This window comes from Bufo bufo, chromosome 1 (assembly GCF_905171765.1).
Source record: "Bufo bufo chromosome 1, aBufBuf1.1, whole genome shotgun sequence".
Lineage (NCBI taxonomy): Eukaryota > Metazoa > Chordata > Amphibia > Anura > Bufonidae > Bufo > Bufo bufo.
Window position 1 is genome coordinate 15,605,608 of NC_053389.1, and position 25,584 is coordinate 15,631,191.

Below are 25,584 nucleotides of genomic sequence, written 5' to 3' on the forward strand. Positions count from 1 at the left end.
AAAAATATGCCCTGGGCTCCACCTACCCACCACCCCAATGGCCAAACCATGATTAAGGATAAATCCATCTATATTTGGTGGATATCTAAGACACATGGTCGGATGCGTGGCCCCGCCCACTTCTGGTCCCCGCCAAAAAACACATCAAATGAGATCATACTAAGGGGTATATATATATATATGTGTATTCTCTGTATGTAACTATACTCTACTTTGCTCTTGATAAAGGGGACTCTACCCCGAAACGCGTTGAGCTTTATGGATTAAATAAAGAAAGGACTATTCCACCTTTGAAACCCTGGCTACTATTCTTTTTGGGGACGTGAAAAAAAACAAAGTCTGACCACCTGACAAGCGAACTCGGCGGGGGAGGAGAAGGTATAGGTGTTATGTGCTTATCCTATACCTCCCTCCCTAGTGAAGTAAGTTTCTAATTAAGACTCCGTCTCCAATTTTAAATTGGTTTTTAATTGGATTTTAATTTGTCACTATTATATTCTGTCTCCTGCATTTAACCTTACTTTTATACTATATGACAGCAATGACAATCAGCCCTACCAATTAATGTGGAATCCACAATCCCATTAATTAAGCTTGATCGTGTCTTGGCGCCCCTACGCTAATTGTCACCAATGCTTTCAACAACAAGCTCTTTGGGGTCACTAGCTATCCTGTTTTCTACACACCTGCAACCTTTGCAGTGTATTCCTCTACACTGCCCACTTTAGGGTGCAGCCTTGGAACACGACCTTTTCTAATACCTCCTCCTCTCTTTTTCATCTACGATCCACCCAATAGCTCCCTTGGCGCTCCTTAATTCCATCTTGCTCATTTTGCTCCTTTTTTTTTCTCCCTGACCACTGTATTGGCATTATAGCAGCCTGAGCTGTTGCTAGGCAGCTTGCTGTCAGGTGCATGCGGTTACACCTGGCAAACTGTCTTTGTAGGTGTGCCTTTTATCTGTTTGGTGTGCACGGGGTTTATATGTGTGTGTGCACTGTGACATTTTCCCTTCACTTGCGGTTGTCTGCGGCAACGTGTTGTTTGTGTACATGTGGTGGCAGTGTCTCGGCCTTCTGGCTGGCTCCCAGGACATGGTTGCCACGCATGTCGTTGCCGGTGGTAACAGCTGCAGTGTGATAGTTGTTTGTACACTTCCCCTTTAAGTGGTTTCACTACCCTGTCTGGCATTGGAAGGGTTAATTCCCTTTCCTGTGTGTGTCTGTGTGGGTGTGGCCACTTGGGCTATTTAGCCTCTGCTGAGACCTGAAGCTGAGGGGTACTCCAGCCTTGTTGTAAGCTGAAATTATCCTCCTGGTCTCTATACCATCTCCCAGTGAGGGCCACCCTTGTGGTCATAAAAGTTTATGCATGATGTTAAGTTGATGTTGTTATCCTTTCTATTTTTTTGCAGCTAAGGATGTCCTGGTTACCTGTGTGTTTTGTGGTGTGCTGTGTCCTTAGTGTTTGTGTGGACCAATGAGACTCCTGTTCGTCCGTGTCCTGGAGGAGCAGGTCGTCTTACCCTGCTCCTAGTCCAGGGCTACCCTGAGGGCTAGTAGGGACACTAGGTTCCGGAGTATGAGCCCTCCTACCATCTGGGTTGGCTCATACAGATAGGAGTCAGGGTCAGCATTAGGGGCACGATAGGAGGTGACCTGCTCCCTAATTCCTAAACCAATCCTTTACCTTGAGCAATACCGATTTAATTGTTTGACACCATATGGAAAAAACATGTTTTAAAAAGACTCGTAATTGGTACCTACCCACTGCACATTTTCATTGAGTATTTTCAAAAAAATACTTAGTACAAATATGCAGCAGACACCAACCAAAAGTCTATTTAAAATAAACGAAAGTGGGCCCAAATCACCTGGACTGGAGCAAGAAAAACTGTAATTGTTGCACATATCAATCACATAGATCTTTGCTTCTGTATTCTTAGGTTCTCTTAAAAATTGACACATGGAATGTCATTGGTTGCCATGGGCAATTCTTTTTATTTCTTCAGTCTTGTGAATTTGGCCCAATACAGTTCAGAATTAGAGTTGAGCGAACACCTGGATGTTCGGGTTCGAGAAGTTCGGCCGAACTTCCCGGAAATGTAGGGGTTCGGGATCCGAACCCGATCCGAACTTCGTCCCGAACCCGAACCCCATTGAAGTCAATGGGGACCCGAACTTTTGGGCACTAAAAAGGCTGTAAAACAGCCCAGGAAAGAGCTAGAGGGCTGCAAAAGGGAGCAACATGTAGGTAAACCCCTTGCAAACAAATGTGGATAGGGAAATGAATTAAAATAAAAATTAAAAAAATAAAAATGAACCAATATCAATTGGACAGAGGTCCCATAGCAGAGAATCTGGCTTCACGTCAGCAGAGAATCAGTCTCTTCATGCCATAGCAAAGAATCTGGCTTCATGTCAGCAGAGAATCAGTCTCTTCATGCCATAGCAGAGAATCTGGCTTCATGTCAGCGCAGAATCAGTCTTTATGTCAGCAGAGAATCAGGCTTCACGTCACCCACCACTGGAACATGCCACTGTCACACATTTAGGCCCAGGCACCCAGGCAAAGAAGAGAGGTCCCGTAACAGCAAATCTGGCCTTATGTCAGCGCAGAATCAGTCTTCATGTCATAGCAGAGAATCAGGCATCACGTCACCCACCACTGGAACAGGCCACTGTCACACATTTAGGCCCCGGCACCCAGACAGAGGAGAGAGGTCCTGTAACAGAGAATCTGGCCTTATGTCAGCACATAATCTGTCTTCATGTCATAGCAGAGAATCAGGCATCACGTCACCCACCACTGGAACAGGCCACTGTCACACATTTAGGCCCAGGCACCCAGGCAGAGGAGAGAGGTCCCGTAACAGCAAATCTGGCCTTATGTCAGCGCAGAATCAGTCTTCATGTCATATCAGAGAATCAGGCTTCACGTCACCCACCACTGGAACAGGCCACTGTCACACATTTAGGCCCAGGCACCCAGGCAGAGGAGAGAGGTCCTGTAACAGAGAATCTGGCCTTATGTCAGCGCAGAATCTGTCTTCATGTCATAGCAGAGAATCAGGCTTCACGTCACCCACCACTAGAACAGGCCACTGTCACACATTTAGGCCCAGGCAGAGGAGAGAGGTCCCGTAACAGAGAATCTGGCCTTATGTCAGCGCAGAATCTGTCTTCATGTCATAGCAGAGAATCAGGCTTCACGTCACCCACCACTGGAAGAGGCCACTGTCACACATTTAGGCCCAGGCACCCAGGCAGAGGAGAGAGGTCCCGTAACAGAGAATCTGGCCTTATGTCAGCGCAGAATCTGTCTTCATGTCATAGCAGAGAATCAGGCTTCACGTCACCCACCACTGGAACAGGCCACTGTCACACATTTAGGCCCCGGCACCCAGGCAGAGGAGAGAGGTCCCGTAACAGCAAATCTGGCCTTATGTCAGCGCAGAATCAGTCTTCATGTCATAGCAGAGAATCAGGCATCACGTCACCCACCACTGGAACAGGCCACTGTCACACATTTAGGCCCAGGCACCCAGGCAGAGGAGAGAAGTCCCGTAACAGAGAATCTGGCCTTATGTCAGCGCAGAATCAGTCTTCATGTCATAGCAGAGAATCAGGCATCACGTCACCCACCACTGGAACAGGCCACTGTCACACATTTAGGCCCCGGCACCCAGACAGAGGAGAGAGGTCCTGTAACAGAGAATCTGGCCTTATGTCAGCGCAGAATCTGTCTTCATGTCATAGCAGAGAATCAGGCTTCACGTCACCCACCACTGGAACAGGCCACTGTCACACATTTAGGCCCAGGCACCCAGGCAGAGGAGAGCGGTCCCGTAACAGAGAATCTGGCAATATGTCAGCGCAGAATCTGTCTTCATGTCATAGCAAAGAATCAGGCTTCACGTCACCCACCACTGGAACAGGCCACTGTCACACATTTAGGCCCAGGCAGAGGAGAGAGGTCCCGTAACAGAGAATCTGGCCTTATGTCAGCACAGAATCTGTCTTCATGTCATAGCAGAGAATCAGGCTTCACGTCACCCACCACTGGAAGAGGCCACTGTCACACATTTAGGCCCAGGCACCCAGGCAGAGGAGAGAGGTCCCGTAACAGAGAATCTGGCCTTATGTCAGCGCAGAATCTGTCTTCATGTCATAGCAGAGAATCAGGCTTCACGTCACCCACCACTGGAACAGGCCACTGTCACACATTTAGGCCCAGGCACCCAGGCAGAGGAGAGAGGTCCCGTAACAGCAAATCTGGCCTTATGTCAGCGCAGAATCAGTCTTCATGTCATAGCAGAGAATCAGGCATCACGTCACCCACCACTGGAACAGGCCACTGTCACACATTTAGGCCCAGGCACCCAGGCAGAGGAGAGAGGTCCCGTAACAGAGAATCTGGCCTTATGTCAGCGCAGAATCAGTCTTCATGTCATAGCAGAGAATCAGGCATCACGTCACCCACCACTGGAACAGGCCACTGTCACACATTTAGGCCCAGGCACCCAGGCAGAGGAGAGAGGTCCCGTAACAGAGAATCTGGCCTTATGTCAGCGCAGAATCAGTCTTCATGTCATAGCAGAGAATCAGGCATCACGTCACCCACCACTGGAACAGGCCACTGTCACACATTTAGGCCCAGGCACCCAGACAGAGGAGAGAGGTCCTGTAACAGAGAATCTGGCCTTATGTCAGCACAGAATCTGTCTTCATGTCATAGCAGAGAATCAGGCATCACGTCACCCACCACTGGAAGAGGCCACTGTCACACATTTAGGCCCAGGCACCCAGGCAGAGGAGAGAGGTCCCGTAACAGAGAATCTGGCCTTATGTCAGCGCAGAATCTGTCTTCATGTCATAGCAGAGAATCAGGCTTCACGTCACCCACCACTGGAACAGGCCACTGTCACACATTTAGGCCCCGGCACCCAGGCAGAGGAGAGAGGTCCCGTAACAGAGAATCTGGCCTTATGTCAGCGCAGAATCTGTCTTCATGTCATAGCAGAGAATCAGGCTTCACGTCACCCACCACTGGAAGAGGCCACTGTCACACACTTAGGCCCAGGCACCCAGGCAGAGGAGAGAGGTCCCGTAACAGCAAATCTGGCCTTATGTCAGCGCAGAATCAGTCTTCATGTCATAGCAGAGAATCAGGCATCACGTCACCCACCACTGAAACAGGCCACTGTCACACATTTAGGCCCCGGCACCCAGACAGAGGAGAGCGGTCCCGTAACAGAGAATCTGGCCTTATGTCAGCACAGAATCTGTCTTCATGTCATAGCAGAGAATCAGGCATCACGTCATTCACCACTGGAACAGGCCACTGTCACACATTTAGGCCCAGGCACCCAGGCAGAGGAGAGAGGTCCCGTAACAGCAAATCTGGCCTTATGTCAGCGCAGAATCAGTCTTCATGTCATAGCAGAGAATCAGGCTTCACGTCACCCACCACTGGAACAGGCCACTGTCACACATTTAGGCCCAGGCACCCAGGCAGAGGAGAGAGGTCCCGTAACAGCAAATCTGGCTGTATGTCAGCGCAGAATCAGTCTTCATGTCATAGCAGAGAATCAGGCATCACGTCACCCACCACTGGAACAGGCCATTGTCACACATTTAGGCCCAGGCACGCAGGCAGAGGAGAGAGGTCCCGTAACAGAGAATCTGGCCTTATGTCAGCGCAGAATCAGTCTTCATGTCATAGCAGAGAATCAGGCATCACGTCATTCACCACTGGAACAGGCCACTGTCACACATTTAGGACCAGGCACCCAGGCAGAGGAGAGAGGTCCCGTAACAGCAAATCTGGCCTTATGTCAGCGCAGAATCAGTCTTCATGTCATAGCAGAGAATCAGGCATCACGTCACCCACCACTGGAACAGGCCACTGTCACACATTTAGGCCCCGGCACCCAGACAGAGGAGAGAGGTCCTGTAACAGAGAATCTGGCCTTATGTCAGCACAGAATCTGTCTTCATGTCATAGCAGAGAATCAGGCATCACGTCATTCACCACTGGAACAGGCCCCTGTCACACATTTAGTCCCAGGCACCCAGGCAGAGGAGAGAGGTCCCGTAACAGCAAATCTGGCCTTATGTCAGCGCAGAATCTGTCTTCATGTCATAGCAGAGAATCAGGCTTCACGTCACCCACCTGTAATGACCGACGACAGGCACAGGGAGGAAAACAGGGAAAGCCCTGCCCAAGGGAGAGGGAAAGGTGGTGACCCCTAACTCACCTTGCGGCTGGCACCTGACTGCCCTGACGTCCCTAGACGGGTTCCTCACCCGTGCGGCGATCGCGTGCCTAAACCCTGGCTTTCCCTAATATGAGCCCTGGATAGTGAACAGGCCGGTGGGATCGCTAGTCCACACCACTATCACTAAGAGGGAAACACCAGGGAGAGGACAGACAAAACATACAAACACATACACCCAGGTGGGCGACCACAATAAACCAAAAAGGTCCAACAGGGATCCGGAGGGTAGCGTTCTGGACCAACTACCAGCGAACGCAGCAACACAGCTCCAGAAGGTCAGAATAGATGTCCAGGCAGGAAGATCTATCTCTGGCAACCAGGGAAGTGTGAGAGAGAAATATAAGGAGGTCTGGGAGTGCTGGACAAGGAACAGCTGAGGAGAAGGAGCTACGGATCCCTGAGTGAGCCAAAAGGGTTTGCTAAGCAAACCCAGAAAGCTGCCATAAGGAAAACAGCCCTATCTTAAATAGAGCGTGCAGCCAACCGCTGCGACTTCCTGACCCCGGGTATAACGGAGTCAGGCGTGGTCCTCGACACCCTCGTGACAGTACCCCCCTCTCTACGAGGGGCCTCCGGACACTCAGGACAAGGTCTCCCAGGATGAGAGGCATGAAAAACCCGAACTAGCCTGTCGGCGTTTACCTCAGACGCAGGAACCCACATTCTTTCCTCGGGACCGTAACCTCTCCAATGCACCAGATATTGAAGAGAGCGGCGGACCCGACGAGAATTAACAATTTTGGATATCTGAAATTCTAGGTTACCATCCACGACAACAGGAGGGGGTGGCAGCGGTGATGGTTCTAGAGGTGGAACATATTTTTTGAGTAACGACTTATGAAAAACATTATGAATTTTAAAAGTCTGAGGTAACTCCAGGCGAAAAGCCACGGGGTTGATGATGGCTACAATTTTGTAAGGGCCAATAAACCTAGGACCCAGTTTCCAAGAGGGAACCTTCAATTTAATATTCCTAGTAGACAACCACACATAGTCATTCACTCTTAGGTCCGGACCTGGCTACCGTCTCTTATCAGCCATGCATTTGTATTTACCTCCCATATTTTTCAAGTTAGCTTGCACCTTCTGCCATACCGATGAAAGAGATGACGAAAACCGTTCCTCTTCGGGAACCCCAGAAGACCCCCCCTCTTTGAAAGTACAGAATTGGGGATGAAAACCATATGCACCAAGAAATGGTGACTTGCCAGTGGATTCCTGACGACGATTATTTATGGCAAACTCAGCTAACGGTAAATATGATGACCACAACTCTTGGTTTTCAGACACAAAACATCTTAGATATGTCTCAAGGTTTTGGTTGGTACGCTCAGTCTGTCCATTCGACTGAGGATGGAAAGCAGAGGAAAAGGACAAGTGTACCCCCAAACGAGAACAAAAAGCTTTCCAAAATTTAGAAATAAACTGGGTACCCCGATCTGAAACAACATCGGAGGGGACCCCGTGAAGCTTCACGATTTCACTGACGAATACCTGAGCAAGAGTCTTAGCATTAGGTAGTGCGGGTAACGCAATGAAGTGTACCATTTTGCTAAACCTGTCCACTACTACCAAAATAACTGTTTTACCCGCAGACAAAGGTAAGTCAGTGATAAAATCCATTGACAGATGTGTCCACGGTCTATTGGGAATGACGAGTGGTAATAGAGACCCTGCAGGACGTGTATGTGAAACTTTTGCGCGCGCACAGGTAGAACAAGAAGACACAAAATCCAATACATCCTGACGCAACCTTGGCCACCAAAAAGGTTGCTTTACTACCCGGGTGCCCAGCAAGTGCCGAATTATGATGTTCCTTTAATAATTCGAAACGTAAGTTCAACGGTACAAACAATTTCTCTGAGGGGCAAGAGACCGGGGCGTCCCCCTGGGCCTCTAACACCTTCCCCTCCAAAACAGAGTGTACCGCAGAAACAACCACTCCTCTTTGAAGAATGGGAACCGGATCACTCACATTACCCCCTCCAGGGAAACAACGAGATAGTGCATCAGCCTTGGTGTTCTTTGCCCCAGGACGAAAGGTAATCACAAAGTTAAACCTGGTAAAAAATAGCGACCACCTAGCCTGTCTAGGGGTGAGACGCTTAGCTGATTCGAGGTACAGAAGATTTTTGTGGTCCGTAATTACAGTGACGGGGTGGACTGCACCCTCTAAGAAGGGACGCCACTCCTCAAACGTAAGTTTAATAGCTAATAGTTCCCTATTGCCAATATCGTAGTTCTTTTCTGCTGCAGATAGTTTTTTAGAAAAGAAAGCACAAGGACGCCATTTGCCAGGAGACGGACCCTGAGACAGCACCGCCCCCACTCCCACCTCTGACGCATCGACTTCAACAATAAAAGGCTGAGAGACATCAGGTTGGACCAGTACAGGTGCCGAGGTAAACCTCTCTTTTAGAGAGGAAAAAGCAACTTTAGCGGCGTCAGACCATTTAGAAAAATCAGTCCCCTTCCTAGTCATGTCAGTAAGCGGTTTTACAATAAGTGAATAATTTTTAATGAATTTCCTATAGAAATTCGCGAAGCCCAAGAACCGTTGTAGTGCTTTGAGGTTCTCAGGAAGATCCCAATCTAAAATCGCCTGGACCTTCCTAGGATCCATACGGAAACCTGACGCAGATAAAAAATAACCCAGGAATTGTATCTCCTGAACGGCGAAGACACATTTTTCAATTTTAGCATATAATTCATTCGTCCGTAGGACCTGCAGTACTTGTCTGACATGCACCTCATGTGTTTTCAGATCGGACGAATAAATTAAAATATCATCTAGGTATATTACCACAAACCTGCCGATTAGATGACTAAAAATGTCATTAACGAAATGTTGAAAGACGGCAGGAGCATTGGTCAGACCGAAAGGCATAACTAGATTTTCATAATGCCCCTCAGGGGTGTTAAACGCTGTCTTCCACTCATCCCCCTCCTTAATACGAATCAGATTGTAGGCACCCCTAAGATCAAGTTTGGAGAACCACCTAGCACCCGCAATCTGATTAAACAGGTCAGGAATGAGAGGAAGAGGGTATGGGTCTCGGATGGTTATCTGATTTAATTCGCGAAAATCTAAGCATGGACGCAGGCCCCCATCTTTCTTTTTAACGAAGAAAAACCCTGCAGCCACGGGTGAAGAAGAGGGTCTGATGTGTCCCTTAGCCAAGCTCTCGGAGATATAATCTTTCATGGCTTGTCTCTCTGGACCCGAAAGATTATATAACCTGGTCTTGGGTAATTTTGCGCCGGGAATAAAGTTAACCGGGCAATCATAAGGACGATGAGGTGGTAACTTCTGACAACCCTTTTCAGAAAAAACATCCTCAAAGTCCGAAATAAATGTAGGTAGGGTAGTTATGGAGGCGACTAAGCAATTGCTATTTAAGCAATTTTCTCTGCACTGCTCACTCCACTCCAATATCTCCCTGGCCTGCCAATCCACTACTAGATTGTGCGCTACCAACCAGGGAAGACCCAGCACTACCGGAGTGGGAAGCCCCTCCAGAACATAACCTGAAAGCATCTCGTTATGGTGGTCCCCTACCCGAAGGTGTAAATTATGAACCATGTGTGTGAGGTTTCTCTGAGACAGGGGAGCAGAATTAATAGCGAATATGGGAATGGGTCTCTGTAAAGTACAGAGAGACAAACCCAAAGTGCGGGCAAAATGGGCATCTATCAAATTTACCCCTGCTCCACTGTCTAGAAAGAAAGAAATAGTCTCCGTCTTATCACCAAAAATAATAACCGCTGGCAACACAAATTGCGATGTACGTATGGAGGAAACGTATACCCCCCGGCTGACATCCTCCACACAGCCTGGGGTTAGTAGTTTTTCCGACGGTCTTTTGTTTCTGAGGAAAGAAGGACAGACATTAATGAAATGACCCCTCTCCCCACAAAAAAAACAAACCCCACGCCTACGGCGAGCCTCAGGAGGACGGACCTGACGAGTAGTTCCTCCTAGCTGCATAAGCTCGTCTAAGTCCGTACAGACTAACTGCTGCTTGGGAGGGGTTACCAATTGCTCCGGTTTTTTCAACCTGACCCTAAGGCGTCTATCTATTCGGATAGAAAGGGACATAACCGCATCAAGGGAAAAGGGGGTCTCATATAATGCAAGCGCATCCTTAACCCTTTCGGATAACCCAGAGCAGAACTGACTCCTGAGAGCCGGGTCGTTCCATTGGGTATCCGTAGCCCACCTACGGAATTCAGAGCAATACTCCTCTACCGGCCGCTCTCCTTGTAAGAGTCTCCGTAATCTTGATTCAGCCAGGGCGACTCGGTCAGGGTCATCATATATGAGACCCAAGGCCCCAAAAAACTCATCCACTGACCGAAGAGCCTGGGAATCAGTAGGTAAAGAGAACGCCCAGGACTGCGGATCCCCCTGCAGCAGGGAAATAACAACCCCCACCCGCTGATCTTCATTACCAGAGGAGTAAGGGCGCAGTTTAAAATATAACTTACAGGCCTCACGGAATGTCAAAAACTTGTCCCTTCCCCCAGAAAATCTGTCAGGGAGAGGGACCTTGGGTTCCGCAACAACCTGGTTACCAGTAGCAACCGCTGGGCTTGCCGTCAGTTGTAATTGCTGCTGTTGCTGGAGGACCGACGCCTTCAATCCTACCACCTCCAAAGACAGGCCATGAAATTGTTTGGACAGAGCAGCAATTTGATCCATACTGGATTCTAAGTAGGTAAAAATTTTTTTTTTTTTTTTTTTTTTTTTTTTTTTTACCTACACAAAATAAGGGCCAGAGATAATGTAATGACCGACGACACGCACAGGGAGGAAAACAGGGAAAGCCCTGCCCAAGGGAGAGGGAAAGGTGGTGACCCCTAACTCACCTTGCGGCTGGCACCTGACTGCCCTGACGTCCCTAGACGGGTTCCTCACCCGTGCGGCGATCGCGTGCCTAAACCCTGGCTTTCCCTAATATGAGCCCTGGATAGTGAACAGGCCGGTGGGATCGCTAGTCCGCACCACTATCACTAAGAGGGAAACACCAGGGAGAGGACAGACAAAACATACAAACACATACACCCAGGTGGGCGACCACAATAAACCAAAAAGGTCCAACAGGGATCCGGAGGGTAGCGTTCTGGACCAACTACCAGCGAACGCAGCAACACAGCTCCAGAAAGTCAGAATAGATGTCCAGGCAGGAAGATCTATCTCTGGCAACCAGGGAAGTGTGAGAGAGAAATATAAGGAGGTCTGGGAGTGCTGGACAAGGAACAGCTGAGGAGAAGGAGCTACGGATCCCTGAGTGAGCCAAAAGGGTTTGCTAAGCAAACCCAGAAAGCTGCCATAAGGAAAACAGCCCTATCTTAAATAGAGCGTGCAGCCAACCGCTGCGACTTCCTGACCCCGGGTATAACGGAGTCAGGCGTGGTCCTCGACAACCTCGTGACACCACCACTGGAACAGGCCACTGTCACACATTTAGGCCCAGGCACCCAGGCAGAGGAGAGAGGTCCCGTAACAGCAAATCTGGCTGTATGTCAGCGCAGAATCAGTCTTCATGTCATAGCAGAGAATCAGGCATCACGTCACCCACCACTGGAACAGGCCACTGTCACACATTTAGGCCCAGGCACGCAGGCAGAGGAGAGAGGTCCCGTAACAGAGAATCTGGCCTTATGTCAGCGCAGAATCAGTCTTCATGTCATAGCAGAGAATCAGGCATCACGTCACCCACCACTGGAACAGGCCACTGTCACACATTTAGGCCCCGGCACCCAGACAGAGGAGAGAGGTCCTGTAACAGAGAATCTGGCCTTATGTCAGCACAGAATCTGTCTTTATGTCATAGCAGAGAATCAGGCTTCACGTCACCCACCACTGAAACAGGCCACTGTCACACATTTAGGCCCAGGCAGAGGAGAGAGGTCCCGTAACAGAGAATCTGGCCTTATGTCAGCGCAGAATCTGTCTTCATGTCATAGCAGAGAATCAGGCTTCACGTCACCCACCACTGGAACAGGCCACTGTCACACATTTAGGCCCAGGCACCCAGGCAGAGGAGAGAGGTCCCGTAACAGAGAATCTGGTCTTATGTCAGCGCAGAATCTGTCTTCATGTCATAGCAGAGAATCAGGCTTCACGTCACCCACCACTGGAACAGGCCACTGTCACACATTTAGGCCCCGGCACCCAGACAGAGGAGAGAGGTCCTGTAACAGAGAATCTGGCCTTATGTCAGCGCAGAATCTGTCTTCATGTCATAGCAGAGAATCAGGCTTCACGTCACCCACCACTGGAACAGGCCACTGTCACACATTCAGGCCCAGGCACCCAGACAGAGGAGAGAGGTCCCGTAACAGAGAATCTGGCCTTATGTCAGCGCAGAATCTGTCTTCATGTCATAGCAGAGAATCAGGCTTCACGTCACCCACCACTGGAACAGGCCACTGTCACACATTTAGGCCCAGGCAGAGGAGAGAGGTCCCGTAACAGAGAATCTGGCCTTATGTCATCGCAGAATCTGTCTTCATGTCATAGCAGAGAATCAGGCTTCACGTCACCCACCACTGGAAGAGGCCACTGTCACACATTTAGGCCCAGGCACCCAGGCAGAGGAGAGAGGTCCCGTAACAGAGAATCTGGCCTTATGTCAGCGCAGAATCTGTCTTCATGTCATAGCAGAGAATCAGGCTTCACGTCACCCACCACTGGAACAGGCCACTGTCACACATTTAGGCCCCGACACCCAGACAGAGGAGAGGTTCATTCAACTTTGGGTTGCCCCGCAATATAATGGTAAAATTAAATTAAAAATAGTATTGAATGAGGAAGTGCCCTGGAGTAGAATAATATATTGTTAAGGGGAGGTAGTTAATATCTAATCTGCACAAGGGATGGACAGGTCCTGTGGGATCCATGCATGTTTCATTTTTATGAACGTCAGCTTGTCCACATTGGCTGTAGACAGTCGGCTGCGTTTGTCTGTAATGACGCCCCCTGCCATGCTGAATACACGTTCAGACAAAACGCTGGCCGCCGGGCAGGCCAGCACCTCCAAGGCATAAAAGGCTAGCTCTGGCCACGTGGACAATTTGGAGACCCAGAAGTTGAATGGGGCCGAACCATCAGTCAGTACGTGGAGGGGTGTGCACAGGTACTGTTCCACCATGTTAGTGAAATGTTGCCTCCTGCTAACACGTTCCGTATCAGGTGGTGGTGCAGTTAGCTGTGGCGTGGTGACAAAACTTTTCCACTTCTCTGCCATGCTAACCCTGCCCTCAGAGGAGCTTGCCGTGACACAGCTGCGTTGGCGACCTCTTGCTCCTCCTCTGCCTTCGCCTTGGGCTTCCACTGGTTCCCCTGTGACATTTGGGAATGCTCTCAGTAGCGCGTCTACCAATGTGCGCTTGTACTCGCGCATCTTCCTATCACGCTCCAGTGTAGGAAGTAAGGTGGGCACATTGTCTTTGTACCGGGGATCCAGCAGGGTGGCAACCCAGTAGTCCGCACACGTTAAAATGTGGGCAACTCTGCTGTCGTTGCGCAGGCACGGCAGCATGTAGTCGCTCATGTGTGCCAGGCTGCCCAGAGGTAAGGACAAGCTGTCCTCTGTGGGAGGCGTATCGTCATCGTCCTGTGTTTCCCCCCAGCCACGCACCAGTGATGGGCCCGAGCTGCTTTGGGTGCCACCCCGCTGTGAACATGCTTCATCCTCATCCTCCTCCACCTCCACCTCCTCCTCATCCTCGTCCTCCTCGTCCTCCAGTAGTGGGCCCTGTCTGGCCACATTTGTACCTGGCCTCTGGTGTTGCAAAAAACCTCCCTCTGAGTCACTTTGAAGAGACTGGCCTGAAAGTGCTAAAAATGACTCCTCTTCCTCCTCTTCCTCCTGGGCCACCTCCTCTTCCTTTATCGCCCTAAGTGTTTTCTCAAGGAGACATAGAAGTGGTATTGTAACGCTGATAACGGCGTCATCGCCACTGGCCATGTTGGGGGAGTACCTGAAACAGCGCAACAGGGCACACAGGTCTCGCATGGAGGCCCAGTCATTGGTGGTGAAGTGTGTCTGATCCGCAGTGCGACTGACCCGTGCGTGCTGCAGCTGAAACTCCACTATGGCCTGCTGCTGCTCGCACAGTCTGTCCAGCATATGCAAGGTGGAGTTCCACCTGGTGGGTACGTCGCATATGAGGCGGTGAGCGGGAAGGCCGAAGTTACGCTGTAGCGCAGACAGGCGAGCAGCGGCAGGGTGTGAACGCCGGAAGCGCGAACAGACGGCCCGCACTTTATGCAGCAGCTCTGACATGTCGGGGTAGTTGCGAATGAACTTCTGCACCACCAAATTCAGCACATGCGCCAGGCAAGGGATGTGCGTCAAACCGGCTAGTCCCAGAGCTGCAATGAGATTTCGCCCATTATCGCACACCACCAGGCCGGGCTTGAGGCTCACCGGCAGCAACCACTCGTCGGTCTGTTGTTCTATACCCCGCCACAACTCCTGTGCGGTGTGGGGCCTGTCCCCCAAACATATGAGTTTCAGAATGGCCTGCTGACGTTTACCCCGGGCTGTGCTGAAGTTGGTGGTGAAGGTGTGTGGCTGACTGGATGAGCAGGTGGAAGAAGAGGAGGAGGAAGCTGAGTAGGAGGAGGAGGAGACAGGAGGCAAAGAATGTTGCCCTGCGATCCTTGGCGGCGGAAGGACGTGCGCCAAACAGCTCTCCGCCTGGGGCCCAGCCGCCACTACATTTACCCAGTGTGCAGTTAGGGAGATATAGCGTCCCTGGCCGTGCTTACTGGTCCACGTATCTGTGGTTAGGTGGACCTTGCCACAGATGGCGTTGCGCAGTGCACACTTGATTTTATCGGACACTTGTTTGTGCAGGGAATGCACGGCTCTCTTGGAGAAGTAGTGGCGGCTGGGAACAACATACTGTGGGACAGCAAGCGACATGAGCTGTTTGAAGCTGTGTGTGTCCACCAGCCTAAATGACAGCATTTCATAGGCCAGTAGTTTAGAAATGCTGGCATTCAGGGCCAGGGATCGAGGGTGGCTAGGTGGGAATTTACGCTTTCTCTCAAATGTTTGTGAGATGGAGAGCTGAACGCTGCCGTGTGACATGGTTGAGATGCTTGGTGACGCAGGTGGTGGTGTTGGTGGTACATCCCATGTTTGCTGGGCGGCAGGTGCCAACGTTCCTCTAGAGGCGGAGGAAGAGGCCGAGGCGGCGGCAGCAGCAGCAGAAGAGGCCAAGGCGGCGGCAGCAGCAGAAGAGGCCGAGGCGGCAGCAGCAGAAGAGGTAGCAGGGGGAGCCTGAGTGACTTCCTTGTTTTTCAGGTGTTTACTCCACTGCAGTTCATGCTTTGCATGCAGGTGCCTGGTCATGCAGGTTGTGCTAAGGTTCAGAACGTTAATGCCTCGCTTCAGGCTCTGATGGCACAGCGTGCAAACCACTCGGGTCTTGTCGTCAGCACATTGTTTGAAGAAGTGCCATGCCAGGGAACTCCTTGAAGCTGCCTTTGGGGTGCTCGGTCCCAGATGGCGGCGGTCATTAGCAGGCGGAGTCTCTTGGCGGCAGGTGTTCTGATTTTGCCCACTGCGCCCTCTTTTGCTACGCTGTTGGCTCGGTCTCACCACTGCCTCTTCCTCCGAACTCTGAAAGTCAGTGGCACGACCTTCATTCCATGTGGGGTCTAGGACCTCATCGTCCCCTGCATCGTCTTCCACCCAGTCTTGATCCCTGACCTCCTGTTCAGTCTGCACACTGCAGAAAGACGCAGCAGTTGGCACCTGTGTTTCATCATCATCAGAGACGTGCTGAGGTGATATTCCCATGTCCTCATCATCAGGAAAAATAAGTGGTTGTGCGTTAGTGCATTTTATCTCTTCCACCCCTGGGGAAGGACTAGGTGGATGCCCTTGGGAAACCCTGGCAGCAGAGTCTTCAAACAGCATAAGAGACTGCTGCATAACTTGATGCTCAGACAGTTTCCCTGATATGCATGGGGGTGATGTGACAGACCGATGGGCTTGGTTTTCATGCGCCATCTGTGCGCTTTCTGCAGAAGACTGGGTGGGAGATAATGTGAACGTGCTGGATCCACTGTCGGCCACCCAATTGACTAATGCCTGCACCTGCTCAGGCCTTACCATCCTTAGAACGGCATTGGGCCCCACCAAATATCGCTGTAAATTCTGCTGGCTACTGGGACCTGAGGTAGTTGGTTCACTAGGACGTGTGGCTGTGGCAGAACGGCCACGTCCTCTCCCAGCACCAGAGGGTCCACTAACACCACCACGACCATGTCCACGTCCACGTCCGCGTCCCTTATTAGATGTTTTCCTCATTGTTCCCGTTCACCACAATTTTGAGAATGGCAAATTTTTGAAATGGTTTTTCAACCCAGAAAAAAAAAGTGTGCTTTTACGGTCACTACAAATAACTTGACCAGCTAAAACAGTACAGATTTGGTTAAATAGAGATGTGAGGCCTGTTTTTTTTTTGCGCTGTGTGACAGGTATAGGTTTAATCACAGAATCACACTTCTATCAGCACGCTAGCGTCTGTCTTAGGTTTTTCTGAATGACACTATTAATACCTTCAATGTAAGATTTTCTTTTTGGGATAGATTTCAAGTAGGCCTCAAATACCACAAACTAGTTATTTTGAGAATGGCAAATTTGGGAATGCTTTTTCAACCCAGAACAAAAAGTCTGCTTTTACGGTCACTACAAATAACTTGACCAGCTAAAACTGTGCAGATTTGGTTGAATAGAGATGTGAGACCTGTTTTTTTTTGCGCTGTGTGACAGGTATAGGTTTAATCACAGAATCACACTTCTATCAGCACGCTAGCGTGTGTCTTAGGTTTTTCTGAATGACACTATCAATACCTTCAATGTAAGATTTTCTTTTTGGGATAGATTTCAAGTAGGCCTCAAATACCAGAAACTAGTTATTTTGAGAATGGCAAATTTGGGAATGCTTTTTCAACCCAGAACAAAAAGTGTGCTTTTACGGTCAATACAAATAACTTGACCAGCTAAAACAGTACAGATTTGGTTGAATAGAAATGTCAGGTCTATTTTTTAGGCGCTGGGTGACAGGCTCAACTTGCCCCTGATGTAATATATGGCCAAAAAATAACCACACTGTTGATGGTTAAATGCACTTGGGTGACACAGGCTCAGCCTGCACCAGATGTAGTATATGGCCAAAAAATAATCAGACTGTTGATGGTTAAATGCACTTGGGTGACACAGGCTCAGCCTGCAGCTGATGTAGGATATAGCACAAAATAACCACACTATCGATGGTTAAATACACTTGGGTGACACAGGCTCAGCCTGCAGCTGATGTAGTATATGGCCAAAAAATAATCAGACTGTTGATGGTTAAATGCACTTCGGTGACACAGGCTCAGCCTGCAGCTGATGTAGTATATGGCCAAAAAATAACCAGACTGTTGATGGTTAAATGCACTTGGGTGACACATGCTCAGCCTGCAGCTGATGTAGGATATAGCACAAAATAACCACACTATCGATGGTTAAATACACTTGGGTGACACAGGCTCAGCCTGCAGCTGATGTAGTATATGGCCAAAAAATAACCAGACTGTTGATGGTTAAATGCACTTCGGTGACACAGGCTCAGCCTGCAGCTGATGTAGGATATAGCACAAAATAACCACACTATCGATGGTTAAATACACTTGGTGATAGCTCGTGCTGGCGCACCACAAGTCACGAAATGGCCGCCGATCACCCCAGAAAAAAAGTGATCTAAAAACGCTCTGGGCAGCCTCAAAAAAGTGAGCAAGTCAATAATAGCACTTCAATGATCCACAGCTGCAGATCGATCACAGAATGAAGTCTTTTGGAGGAGTTAATCTGCCTAATCTCGCCCTAACGAAGCAGCTGCAACCTCTCCCTATACTGATCATAGCAGAGTGACGTGCGGCGCTACGTGACTCCAGCTTAAATAGAGGCTGGGTCACATGGTGCACTGGCCAATCACAGCCATGCCAATATTAGGCATGGCTGTGATGGCCTCTTGGGCCAAGTAGTATGACGCTTGTTGATTGGCTGCTTTGCAGCCTTTCAAAAAGCGCCAAGAAAGCGCCGAACACCGAACCCGAACCCGGACTTTTACGAAAATGTTCGGGTTCGGGTCCGTGTCACGGACACCCCAAAATTCGGTACGAACCCGAACTATACAGTTCGGGTTCGCTCATCCCTATTCAGAATATATAATGCAGGAGATATAACAAGCATTACTTACCAAAGTTATGACATATCTAGTTTCTCTTTTCTCTTAGCGAGCTCATCCAAAACATCCAGTGGTGTCACTGGTTCCAAACGGTGAATTGATATCAGTGCTAACCCGTTCAGCCTTGTCTGTCAGGACTGTCAGGACTCGAAATAGTATTCACAATCACAATTACATCAGTTTTTCACCATCCATTCACTGCCTGGGCATGGGCAGTTGGGCACTGGGCGAGTGGGCGGGCAGGCAGGCTGGCTGCCGCTCTTCAAATACTAAAACTAGGCGGCCGGCGGCAGCGTAACGTGACGTCCCTCACTACGTCACGCCGCAGGCGCATGCTCCTTCCACTTTTTGTGGACAGCAGTACTGGTGCATGGGTTCCAGTCAGCGAGGCTGTGGCAGGTAGGTTTGGATCTGGTGTAGTTCACCTGCCATATCCATATGTCTGTATATGTTCCCCCTTCCTTGCAGCTTGGCCAGTGAGACTCCTGTTCGTCCGTGTCCTGGAGGAACAGGTCGTCTTACCCTGCTCCTAGTCCAGGGCTACCCTGAGGGCTAGTAGGGACCCTAGATTCCGGAGTATGAGCCCTCCTACCATCTGGGTTGGCTCATACGGACAGGAGTCAGGGTCAGCATTAGGGGCACGATAGGAGGTGACCTGCTCCCTGATCCTGTGGTCCTGGCCTAGCAGCTACCATCCATCTTCTGGCATCGCACGGCTGAGGGTTTCCCCCATCCTCAGCCGTGACAACGGCGCTCTAGCTTTCTGACGTCAGGGAGGAAGTCAGAAATTCTGAGGATGTGGGGCGGTGCTGGGCTCCTTCACGCTGGACTCATCTCAGGCACAGGTCTCATCTCAGGTTAATTTGCATATGCATATGTATCAAATCGTTTTTTTTACATATCAAAAATAAAAATAAAACCACTAATAATAATGTCTCATATGCACAAAATTATAAGTCCTAGAAGACCCAGTTGCCACAATAATAGCAGCTATAGTACTGCCTTCTATTTACAACAATATAACTACTATAACACTGCCTCCTATGTACAAGAATATAACTACTATAATACTGCTCCTATGTACAAGAATATAACTACTATAATACTGCTCCTATGTACAAGAATATAATTACTATAATACTGCCTCCTATGTACAAGAATATAACTACTATAATACTGCCTCCTATGTACAAGAATATAACTACTATAATACTGCCTCCTATGTACAAGAATAGAATTACTATAATACTGCTCCTCTGACTTTATTAATGAAGGCGGAGCAGGCGCGTGACGTTGGAGTGAGTGACGTTACGCGGCCGGCCGCCGGGAGACGGAGTCACGGAGGCGGAGCACAGGAGCAGTGGGGGTGGACTGAATACACTGTCTACACAGTATGTGTCTTTGTGTCATAGACTCATAGTTACACTCTGGGGGGGTTTGAACCCCCCTAACCCCCCCCCCCCTTATCTACGCCCCTGCTGCTTCTATCTTGTGGGCCAATAAGAAGGCTGCAATATACTTGAGTAGTGTTGTTTGCGAATTTTGCTCTATATTCTTTTTATTTTTAATATTCGCTATATTGCTATATATTCTTGTTTTATAATATTAAGAATGTTCGAAAAAACTAAGTAATAGCAATATAGCGAATATTCAAAAAAAATGAATATAGAGCAATTTAGCTAATATAGTGCTATAATCTTTTTTTTTTAATAGTTGTAATTTTTTTTTTCCAATCTGAACTTCAGATGAGAAAAAAATTACAACTATTAGACAAAGAAGAATATAGCACTATATTAGCTAAATTGCTCTATATTAGTTTTTTTCGAATATTCGCTATATTGCTATACATTCTTGTTTTAGAATATTCAGAATATTCGAAAAAACTAAGTTATAGCAATATAGCGAATATTCGAAAAAAAAAGAATATATAGCAATTTAGCTAATATAGTGCTATAATATTCTTTGTTTAAAAGTTGAAAAATTTGCAATTAAAATTTGCTTATTACACGATCATTACCTTGTAGATTTTTTGAGTAAAAAAATCGTAGAATATAACGAATATTCGAATTTGCAAATATTCTACGAATATTCTACGAAATATTCGCAAAATATTGCGAATTCGAAAATATGACCCCTGCCGCTCATCACTAATCAGGATGTCTTCAGGTCAGTCTTTTTGGCTTTTCAGGACGGAGATAATACTGCAGCATGCTGTGGTTTTATCTCCGTCCAAAATTCCGGAACACTTGCCGGAATGGCGGATCCGGCATTTTTTCCCATTGAAATGCATTAATGCCGGATCTGGCCCTGAGTGTTCTGGCAACATGGATCTGGCATTGCGGTCTGCGCATACTCAGACTGCAAAAATTTGGAGAAAAAAAATGCCGTATCCGTTTTTCCGATGACACCGGAAAGACGGATCCGGCATTTCAATGCATTTGTCATACAGATCAGGATCCTGATCCGTATGACAAATGCCATCAGTTTGTATACATTTTGACGGATCCAGAAGGCGGTTCCGACGACGGAACTGCCTGCCGGAATCCTCTGCAGCAAGTGTTAAAGTAGCCTAATACTGCTCCTATGTACAAGAATATAACTACTATAATACTGCTCCTATGTACAAGAATATAACTACTATAAAACTGCTCCTACAGGGAGTGCAGAATTATTATGCAAATAAGTATTTTGACCACATCATCCTCTTTATGCATGTTGTCTTACTCCAAGCTGTATAGGCTCGAAAGCCTACTACCAATTAAGCATATTAGGTGATGTGCATCTCTGTAATGAGAAGGGGTGTGGTCTAATGACATCAACACCCTATATCAGGTGTGCATAATTATTAGGCAACTTCCTTTCCTTTGGCAAAATGGGTCAAAAGAAGGACTTGACAGGCTCAGAAAAGTCAAAAATAGTGAGATATCTTGCAGAGGGATGCAGCACTCTTAAAATTGCAAAGCTTCTGAAGCGTGATCATCGAACAATCAAGCGTTTCATTCAAAATAGTCAACAGGGTCGCAAGAAGCGTGTGGAAAAACCAAGGCGCAAAATAACTGCCCATGAACTGAGAAAAGTCAAGCGTGCAGCTGCCAAGATGCCACTTGCCACCAGTTTGGCCATATTTCAGAGCTGCAACATCACTGGAGTGCCCAAAAGCACAAGGTGTGCAATACTCAGAGACATGGCCAAGGTAAGAAAGGCTGAAAGACGACCACCACTGAACAAGACACACAAGCTGAAACGTCAAGACTGGGCCAAGAAATATCTCAAGACTGATTTTTCTAAGGTTTTATGGACTGATGAAATTAGAGTGAGTCTTGATGGGCCAGATGGATGGGCCCGTGGCTGGATTGGTAAAGGGCAGAGAGCTCCAGTCCGACTCAGACGCCAGCAAGGTGGAGGTGGAGTACTGGTTTGGGCTGGTATCATCAAAGATGAGCTTGTGGGGCCTTTTCGGGTTGAGGATGGAGTCAAGCTCAACTCCCAGTCCTACTGCCAGTTTCTGGAAGACACCTTCTTCAAGCAGTGGTACAGGAAGAAGTCTGCATCCTTCAAGAAAAACATGATTTTCATGCAGGACAATGCTCCATCACACGCGTCCAAGTACTCCACAGCGTGGCTGGCAAGAAAGGGTATAAAAGAAGAAAATCTAATGACATGGCCTCCTTGTTCACCTGATCTGAACCCCATTGAGAACCTGTGGTCCATCATCAAATGTGAAATTTACAAGGAGGGAAAACAGTACACCTCTCTGAACAGAGTCTGGGAGGCTGTGGTTGCTGCTGCACGCAATGTTGATGGTGAACAGATCAAAACACTGACAGAATCCATGGATGGCAGGCTTTTGAGTGTCCTTGCAAAGAAAGGTGGCTATATTGGTCACTGATTTGTTTTTGTTTTGTTTTTGAATGTCAGAAATGTATATTTGTGAATGTTGAGATGTTATATTGGTTTCACTGGTAAAAATAAATAATTGAAATGGGTATATATTTGTTTTTTGTTAAGTTGCCTAATAATTATGCACAGTAATAGTCACCTGCACACACAGATATCCCCCTAAAATAGCTAAAACTAAAAACAAACTAAAAACTACTTCCAAAAATATTCAGCTTTGATATTAATGAGTTTGTTGGGTTCATTGAGAACATGGTTGTTGTTCAATAATAAAATTAATCCTCAAAAATACAACTTGCCTAATAATTCTGCACTCCCTGTATGTACAAGAATATAACTACTATAATACTGCTCCTATGTACAAGAATATAACTACTATAATACTGCTCCTATGTACAAGAATATAACTACTATAATACTGCCTCCTATGTGCAAGTATATAACTACTATAATACTGCCTCCTATGTATAGGAATATAACTACTATAATACTACTCCTATGTACAGGAATATAACTACTATAATACTGCTACTATGTACAAGAATATAACTACTATAATACTGCTCCTATGTACAAGAATATAACTACTATAATACTGCTCCTATGTACAAGAAAATAACTACTATAATACTGCCTCCTATGTACAGGAATATAACTACTATAATACTGCCTCCTATGTACAATAATATAACTACTATAATACTGCTCCTATGTACAAGAATATAACTACTATAATACTGCTCCTATTTACAGGAATATAACTACTATAATACTGCTCCTATGTACAAGAATATAACTACTATAATACTGCCTCCTATGTACAAGAATATAACTACTATAAAACTGCTCCTATGTACAAGAATATAACTACTATAATACTGCTCCTATGTACAGGAATATAACTACTATAATACTGCTCCTTTGTACAAGAATATAACTACTATAATACTGCTCCTATGTACAAGAATATAACTACTATAATACTGCCTCCTATGTACAAAAATATAACTACTATAAAACTGCTCCTATGTACAAGAATATAACTACTATAATACTGCTCCTATGTACAAGAATATAACTACTATAATACTGCTCCTATGTACAGGAATATAACTACTATAATACTGCTTCTATGTACAAGAATATAACTACTATAATACTGCTCCTATGTACAAGAATATAACTACTATAATACTGCTCCTATGTACAAGAATATAACTACTATAATACTGCTCTTATGTACAAGAATATAACTACTATAATACTGCTCCTATGTACAGGAATATAACTACTATAATACTGCTCCTATGTACAAGAATATAACTACTATAATACTGCTCTTATGTACAAGAATATAACTACTATAATACTGCTCCTATGTACAAGAATATAACTACTATAATACTGCTTCTATGTACAAGTATATAACTACTATAATACTGCTCCTATGTACAAGAATATACCTACTATAATACTGCTCCTATGTACAGGAATATAACTACTATAAAACTGCTCCTATGTACAAGAATATAACTACGGTACTATAATACTTCTACCTACTCACAACAATATAATGGATATGATTAGAGATTAGTGAAGTTTTGAAAATTTTAATTTGGCAGCTTCGTCGAAGTTTGACAAGAAATTTTGCTATGTTAAAACCCCATTCAGCCTACCAATCAATGGGACCGTACTTAACGGCCGCTTAGACAGAAGTGCACCCGTCTAACAGCATTAAAATGGTAATACTCTAGTGCAATATGGCTTTTTAGGTTTAAAAAAAACTAATAAAGCACTCACCCCATCCACTTGCTCTCACACAGGTAGTCCGCTCCTCTCTAAATAGAAAAATATTTGCCGAAGGACCTCCGCTGAGCGTGATGACATTACAGCGTGCTCCCAGCATGATCACATGGTGACGTCATCAGTGTTGATGTCACCACGTGATTACGCTGGGAATATTCGGTGACATAATCACGCTTAGCTCAGGTCCTTCAGCAGGTCTTTTTTAATCAAGAGAGAAGCAGATTGTCTCTGTGTGAACAAGTGGATAAGGTAAATATTTTTTTCCATTCTTTGTAAGACAACTCCAGCCACCATTTTAGATAAAAGGGTACTTTAACACAAATTTTTCCTAAAAGCTGGACTGAACGCCACTTTGGATGCTTCACTTTGCTTCGCACAACATTAGGTATAATACTCCCTACAAATAGATGGCTATAAAATAGGCTGAATTTGATGGACGCATATTGTTTCTCTGTTGTGACATCTATGAGATAAATAACAGGTCTTGGATCTTTTCTCTCCTAGAATGTTGTTCCTCCAGATGATGCTACACAAGAAAACCTTCAATCCTCTCAAGGAGATGACCTAGAATATATGAATCATGGTGATGTGCAGTATGCAAGCGTTGAGTTCTCCAAAGTGAGATCAAAGGAGGTCGTCACTGAAAACATGGAGACTGAATACTGTCAAATTAGGAAAACTCCTCATAATTGAATTAAAGGGTCTTACTGTATTGAAAGAAGAGCTGTGCCCACAGACATGCATTATGTATTTTTATTACCCAGGGCCCCAACCCCACATCTCACAACTAGGCTAAGGACTGTATTGATTTTCTGCTTCATTCTCATCTTCGTTTCTTTATCTCATCTTCGATAGCTATTTGATAATCAGTTTTCTTCTCATTAAACTATCCCCTCAACAATCCAGACTCGAAGCAATGGCCAGTCTCCTCTATCTGTCCATATTAATGTCCCACCCTGTGCCAGTCACTGCACTAATGCCTTCACCTTTTACCACATTTGGTGGAGTTGTCATATCATCAATGATTGGTGGTCCAATATAATCAATAAATGTAATAGCATCTGCAACTTAACTATCCCATGCTCTCCTGACCTAGCCCTTCTTAGTCTGGGTTTAAGCAAGACTTGCAAAAAAGTCAGATCTCTCTATCTTATATTATTGGCTGCAGCCAGAATCCTTATTGCGACTGCCTGGCTTTCCAGTGAAGCCCCAGCTGAGGCCGCTTGGATCAACAAAATTGATCAAATTTACAGATTAGAAGAACTCTCCCATTGGGAAGCACATACACGTCCCATCTTTATTGACGTATGGTCCCCTTGGAAGAGTTTCAGGCGTTTTTCCTG

The 25,584-nt window shown here is 46.9% G+C and overlaps 1 protein-coding gene across 1 annotated transcript in view; it reads left to right on the forward strand.

The window, feature by feature from the left end:
* The window catches only part of LOC120991890 (sialic acid-binding Ig-like lectin 10), a 63,169-nt gene extending 38,216 nt beyond the window's left edge, over positions 1–24,953 (forward strand). Inside the window, exon 6 of the mRNA XM_040420634.1 lies at positions 24,746–24,953. Coding sequence (XP_040276568.1) covers positions 24,746–24,934 — 189 coding nt within the window. The 3' untranslated portion in view covers positions 24,935–24,953. The remainder of the gene's footprint in view (positions 1–24,745) is intronic.
* Positions 24,954–25,584: the final 631 nt, after the last annotated feature.